Here is a 6258-nt window from a genome sequence, read left to right as displayed (position 1 = left end):
ATCTTAATTTATGCTCTAAAAATAAATGATATAAGTTTATTATTCAATTAAAAATTTCAACCTAAGAACACTCCTTACAAAACATGTATATGTATATATAACTTTGCATTTCACTCCGATATTTTCGTATTTGAATTTTTTTTCTTTTGGACTTAAACTCAAAATTTTTAAAACATGTCTAATTTTCTACACACTTATAATGGGGAAGAGCACCGAAACATGCCAATGAAAGACTATACTGAAACAAAGATGGGCGGTTAAGAACGTAGAGGAGGTAGGATGGGCTGTTGGTCAAATCTAGTATGGATCATAAATGGACGATAGGTGGAGTCAACAGGTCTCTTAGGGTTCCCTCATCTGGGATCCTTGGAGAAGAGGATCAAGTTGGCCCTTGCGAACAACTTGATGCACTATCTCCCTTCAACCCTTTGAGCGAAATGCAGTAAAAGAAAGGAAAATCCATGGACCGACCTCATCGTCTCCATCTCATAGGAACTACGGTGTTTTATTCTCCTCCTGTCGTGGGATCTGTCCTCGAACTATAAGTATGAACCAACAAACAAAAAAAAAAGAAAAAAAATCAATTCTTGACTTTGTATAAAGTGATAAAAATGGACAGATTTCTTCTCTCTCTTATTTAATTCTCTCCCCTAAACCACGGTGTTTGCTCTCCATCTTCCGCCATAAACATTTTGCAAAAGCTGAAATATTACCACTACGCTGCATAAAAAGCAACAAAAAAACCAGGCTGAGAGACACATAAGAACACTAAAAGACTGCCACTGTCATTACTATTCCAGAATCAAACCCACCCCTTCTCCTCTTTTGTGGGGCAAAAAATAAGAATCTGTTCGGTAAGTTCTTTGATTCTTGAATTTTTCTCTGTTTCTTGTTCTTTCCATGATGTCTGAATTTCATGTGTTCTTCAGGTTCTACAACACTCATGAACACAACCCATCGTGTTCATCAGGTACCCTCCAGCTTTCTTTCTTCTATGCAACAATCTAAGTTCTGGGTTTTCATTCTTTTCAAAACTTCATCCAGATTCCTGTTCTTGGGTTCACAATTTAACGATTTTGGGTCAAAATTCCATCTGGGTTGAGACATAAGAGTGGGGAATCCATGGAAACCCCCTCGGCTGTAGATTCCAAGCGTTCGTATTCTTGGTGGTGGGATAGCCACATTAGCCCAAAGACCTCTAAATGGCTTCAAGACAGTCTTTCAGGTACACCCTTTTATTGTCTATGGAACTGCCCTGTAGGTTTCATTCTGTCGTGTTTTGTGTTCTATGTTCTTTGTTTTTGTGTTTCTAATCAGAATTCTTGTCTGTTCTTGGTAGACATGGATGAAAACATCAAGCAGATGATCAAGCTTATTGAAGAAGATGCAGATTCCTTTGCAAAGAGGGCTGAGATGTATTATAAAAAGCGTCCTGAGCTTATGAAACTAGTTGAAGAGTTTTACCGAGCGTACCGAGCATTGGCTGAACGATACGATCACGCAACCGTTGTGATTCATCAGGCTCATCGAACCATGGCTGAAGCCTTTCCTAATCATATATCCATGGCTCACCCTGATGACAGCACTGATGCTGATTATTTTACACCTGAAAAAACTCAACCTTCCAGCAAAGGCTCTAATTTGATGACAAGGGAGACGTGGTTGAAACATCTTGATGAGTTGTTTAACTCAGGAGCAGCCGAGAATCTTTCGAAATTCAACAATGGGAAGGCGAGAAAACGTCTCAGTTTTCATGATCTTGATCCTGGAGAAGAGAATATGCAAAGTAATGGGAATCATGAGCTTAAGAATCGAGTATATGTCGAGTCCGAAAGGGTGGATAGAGCTGAGTATGAAATTTTATCCTTAAAGAACACGCTTGCTAAACTAGAAGCTGAAAAGGAAGTCGGGTTACTTCAGTATAACGACAGTCTACAGAGGTTGTCTACGTTAGAGTCCGAGGTATCTCGAGCGCAAGAAGATTCAAGGAGTTTAAATGAAAGAGCTGGTAAGGCTGAGATGGAGGTTTCGATTTTGAAAGAGTCCCTTGCCAAACTAGAGACTGAAAGAGAAGCCAGTCTTTTAAGCTACCAGCAATGTTTAGATAAGTTATCTACTCTACAAGACAGCATCTTGTGTGTTCAAAAGAACATTGAAAACACTACGAGAGCTAGCAAAGCCGAAACCGAAGTAGAACGACTTAAACGGGAAGTTTCAAGAGTTGAGTCTCAAAGAGAAGCTGCCGTTTTAAGCTTAGAGGAAAGAGTAGTGCTTGCAGAAGAGGATGCCAGGAGGTATAAGGTGCAAGCTGATGAAGCTCAAAGTGAAGTCTTGACAATTAGGGAAGCGCTCACACGATTAGTTGAAGAAACGAAAGCTGCTGGTCTCAGGCATCGTCTATGTCGAGAGAAGATTACGAGCCTGGAACACGAAATCTCTAATGCTCGAGAGGAGCTAGAAAGGGTAGAGGATGAGAAGGCTAATGGGGTTGCAATGTTGAAGGGTGCTGAAGAAAGGTGCCTTCATTTACAGAGGTCGAATCAAATTCTTCAATCTGAGATGGACTCTATGGTGCAGAAGATAGGCTCGCAAAGTGTCGAACTAATTGAGAAGCAGAAGGAGTTGGGAAGGCTTTCGGCGTCGATACAGGAAGAACGTTCGAGATATGTAGAGAATGAAACTGCTTTCACCACATTGCAAGAACTGCATTCAAAATCTCAGGAGATGGAAACACGGAATCGAGTTCTAGAGAACGAAGTCCAGAAGATTAACTTATCTTCAGAAATGTCGATAAATTGTTTGCGGGACGAGATGTCGAACATGACTACGAATTTGGAGAAACTTGAAGCAAATCTTGAGTTTCAACTTAACCAAAAGAATGATCTCTTGGAGAAGTTGAGGAACATGGAAGAACACTGTGAGAAGAATTTGATAGAATTAGAAAGCCAACAGATGAAGGTTAAGGTATTGGAAGAATGCTGTCAACTTCTCTCAGGAGAGAAATCCACCCTGTCGTCTCAGCTGCAAATGGTGACCGAAAACTTAGAGCGACAGTCGGAGAAAAACACCCTTCTCGAGAGTTCACTTTCCGATGCAAACTTTGACCGAAAACGACTTGCTGAAGAAGTGGAAAAGCTTCACTGTTTGAATAATGATCTTGAAGAGAAAGTAAGATTATTAGAGAGGTCAGAGCATGAGCTTTTGGAAGCAGAACAGCTTATGATCGTGATACAGAATGAGAACTCAGAGTTGCATAAGAGGGTGAAGGAACTCACCACGATGTGTGAAGAGGCTAGAGCTGTAGTAGACGAGAAAGAGGACGTCGTTGTCGAACTATCCAGTGAAAGCAAACGTCGAGCCAGAGAGATAGCATCGTTGCGGGAACTAAACTTTACTTTGGAAGAAGATGTTAAGCGGTATAAACAAAGGGAGAAGAGTTTGAGGTGTGAGCTAGTGAAGAGGAGAATGGAGGTTGAAATATGTGAGACTCGGGCTGCTGAACTGTTCGGTGAGCTTCAAAGCTCTACCGTTCGAGAAATAGTGTTCAAGGGAAAGCTTCTTGAGCTCGATGAAGCATACGCAAACCTCGAAAATCGAAGTAATTACAACATAACTGATGTAAGTGGAGAACTAGGAGTTCATTTGGCCAAATATACATCAGCAGTCACATCTTTGAATGATTCTGTAACCTATCTGGAGAATCATTCTCTTCTGTGCAGAAAAACTCACAACTATGAGAAACAAGAAGTAAAGGTATTCATTCTCTATTATCTCATATACTTTCTTTGCACTATTAAAGAGAGGAATCACGACTCTCCACGATGGTATGATATTGTCCACTTTGAGCATAAGCTCTCGTGGCTTTTATTTGGACTTCCCCACAAGGCCTCATACCAATGGAGAGTCGATGTCTGAATCCCTCCCAACAATCCCAACAATCCTCCCTTCGAACAAAGTACAATATAGAGCCTCCCCTGAGGCCTATGGAGCCCTCGTATAGTTTCTCCTTAATCGAGGCTCGACTCCTTCTCTGGAGTCCTCGAACAAAGTACACCCTTTGTTGGACACTTGAGTCACTTTTGACTACACCTTCGAGGCTCACAATTTCTTTGTTCGACATTTGAGGATTCTAATGACATGACTAAGTAAAGGGCATGACTCTGATACCATGTTAGGAATCACGACTCTCCGTAATGATATGATATTGTCCACTTTGAGCATGAGCTCTCATGGCTTTGCTTTGGGCCTCCCCGAAAGGCCTCATACCAATGGAGATGTAGTCCTTACTTATAAACCCAGGATCATTCTTGAGACTCCCTCCCAACAATCCTCATCGGTATGCAACTTATACTCTCTGTTTTCAGAATACTGACTCAGCAAATCATGAGCATTCTGAAGGCTTCCAGCAAATATATCACGATCTGATAGCAAGACTGCACAATGGATCTTTTGAATTGAAGGATTTGCATAGAAGGATCCAGGTTGTGGAAATGGCTGTAATCGAAAAGGTAAAACTCGAGACTCTAGAAAACATGAACTCTACTAGCAAACAAGAGATGGTAACGAGGAGAATCGAGGAAGCGGGTTGTGGAAATTACCAGACAAGGCCTACTACTCCAAGAAGAGAGATTGAACTCGGAAACGAATTACAGAGATCGAAGACGAAAGTCGTTGAAGTTAGTGGTGAAATATTGACAAAGGACATCATTCTTGATCAAATGGCCAAATGTTCTAATGGAGTTGACAACCAGATGCTAGAATTATGGGAGGCAACTGATGAGGATGGTAGCATTGATCTTATGGTATGCAAATCTCAGAACACGGCGACGTCCTCAACTAACTATAACAGATTTGAAGTAGTCAAGGAACAAAATAAGCATCCCTCGACCGATTCATTGGTCGAGAAAGAGGTGGGAGTGGACATATCAGAGACCTCAAGTAGATTATCCGTCCCTCTCCACAAACGAAAAGAGAGGAAGATTCTTGAACGACTCGATTCCAATATGCAGAAATTGACAAACCTTCAAATAACCATTCAAGATTTAAAGCGGATTGTACTTACGAAGCAGAAAAGGAGTAACGCAGCGGAGTATGACACCATGAAAGAACAACTCGAAGAAGTTGAGGCGTCTGTTATGAAGCAGTTTAACGCCAATTGTAAATTGACGAAGAACGTACAAGATGGGACATTGTCTACTGATGGAGCGACCACCATTGGATCTGCTGATGAGAGTGGAAATGTCCGCAAACGAATCATTTCAGCTCAAGCAAGAAGAGGGTCGAAGAAAATTGGGCAGCTGCAGCTTGAGGTGCAGAGGTTACAACTTCTACTACTGAAACAAGACGACGAAAAGGAAACAAAGTCTAGGACGAGGGTCATCGAACGACCCAAAATTCGACTGCAGGACTATCTTTACAGTAGCATTAGAAGCAAGAACAAGAACAAGAAGGCGTTATTCTGTGGATGCATGCACCCCACCATGTCTCCTAGTCCAACAATTGGTGAAAGGATTTTTTCAACTTCAATGGTAGGAAATCAGCATAGACTACATAACTGAAAATGGTTAGTCGTTCGACATTCCTTTGAACCGAGTTGAAACTCGCGTATTTACTTATCTTTTCATACAGTAGGTGACTTACTTTTTTGTAGCTTTCAGAATATATGTCTATCTTAGAAGTTGTATATATTCAAGGTAATGCTGATTCTATTAAGACTTAGCCTTCTTAGCTCTCACTGATGCCCTTGTTCTATAAAGTCAAAACTGAAATGAAAAAAATAGTTGAAAGAATTGGAGAGTTGCTGTGTAAGTGGTTGATATCTTTGAACACAACAACAAGGCTAGCACCAAGGACATGTGAAATAGTGAGTGATTGAATGGTTGATGAGAAGATTAAATTATTGAGAGCAAGAATGCTCTCTCTATACAGAGAATACAAAAAGATGTAACAAATCAGTAAACAAATCAAAACTAAATCTAATAGCAATCTAAACAAATATGTGATCTTTAACCAGATCTTTTGACGTCTATTTTGAGCCCCCAACCATACAACCGATGTGAAACCCATTTGAAGTAAAGCCGTAACAGCTCAAACCCAAGCCCTCTTTGGGCTTCCCCTCAAAGCATATCTACTAGGGAGAGGTTTCCACACCCTTATAAATAATGCTTTGTTCCCCTCTCCGATGTGGGATCTCAAAATAGACGTGTAATGGGGAAGCCCATAAGGGAAAGCCCAAAGTGGACAATATATGCTAGCAGT

At 40.9% G+C, this 6258-nt stretch overlaps 1 protein-coding gene across 2 annotated transcripts; it reads left to right on the top strand.

Moving 5' to 3' along the window:
- Positions 1 to 640: 640 nt before the first annotated feature.
- LOC111466911 (protein NETWORKED 1C) lies at positions 641 to 5720 on the top strand. Of its 2 annotated transcripts, XM_023111591.1 has the most exons (6): positions 641 to 854; positions 930 to 970; positions 1045 to 1225; positions 1340 to 3753; positions 4365 to 5528; positions 5564 to 5720. In XM_023111591.1, exons 3-6 carry the CDS (start codon positions 1123 to 1125, stop codon positions 5585 to 5587), a joined length of 3705 nt encoding a protein of 1234 aa, XP_022967359.1. In that variant the 5' UTR covers positions 641 to 854; positions 930 to 970; positions 1045 to 1122; the 3' UTR covers positions 5588 to 5720. The 2 variants fall into 2 exon arrangements, with proteins under 2 accessions (XP_022967359.1, XP_022967358.1); XM_023111590.1 differs by having other exon boundaries at positions 4365 to 5720.
- Positions 5721 to 6258: the final 538 nt, after the last annotated feature.

The sequence above is a fragment of the Cucurbita maxima genome, unplaced genomic scaffold (genome assembly GCF_002738345.1).
Source record: "Cucurbita maxima cultivar Rimu unplaced genomic scaffold, Cmax_1.0 Cma_Scf00032, whole genome shotgun sequence".
Taxonomy (NCBI): Eukaryota; Viridiplantae; Streptophyta; class Magnoliopsida; order Cucurbitales; family Cucurbitaceae; genus Cucurbita; species Cucurbita maxima.
This window is presented reverse-complemented; position numbering and strand designations above follow the sequence as displayed.

What these genes read in the sequence shown, in the direction of transcription:
- LOC111466911 (XM_023111590.1), top strand. Translation starts at nt 1,123, where the DNA reads ATGGAAACCCCCTCGGCTGTAGATTCCAAGCGTTCGTATTCTTGGTGG. An exon ending in GCTTCAAGACAGTCTTTCAG is followed by an intron (nt 1,226 to 1,339) that starts GTACACCCTTTT and finishes TGTTCTTGGTAG; the next exon opens with ACATGGATGAAAACATCAAG. An exon ending in ATGAGAAACAAGAAGTAAAG is followed by an intron (nt 3,754 to 4,364) that starts GTATTCATTCTC and finishes CTCTGTTTTCAG; the next exon opens with AATACTGACTCAGCAAATCA.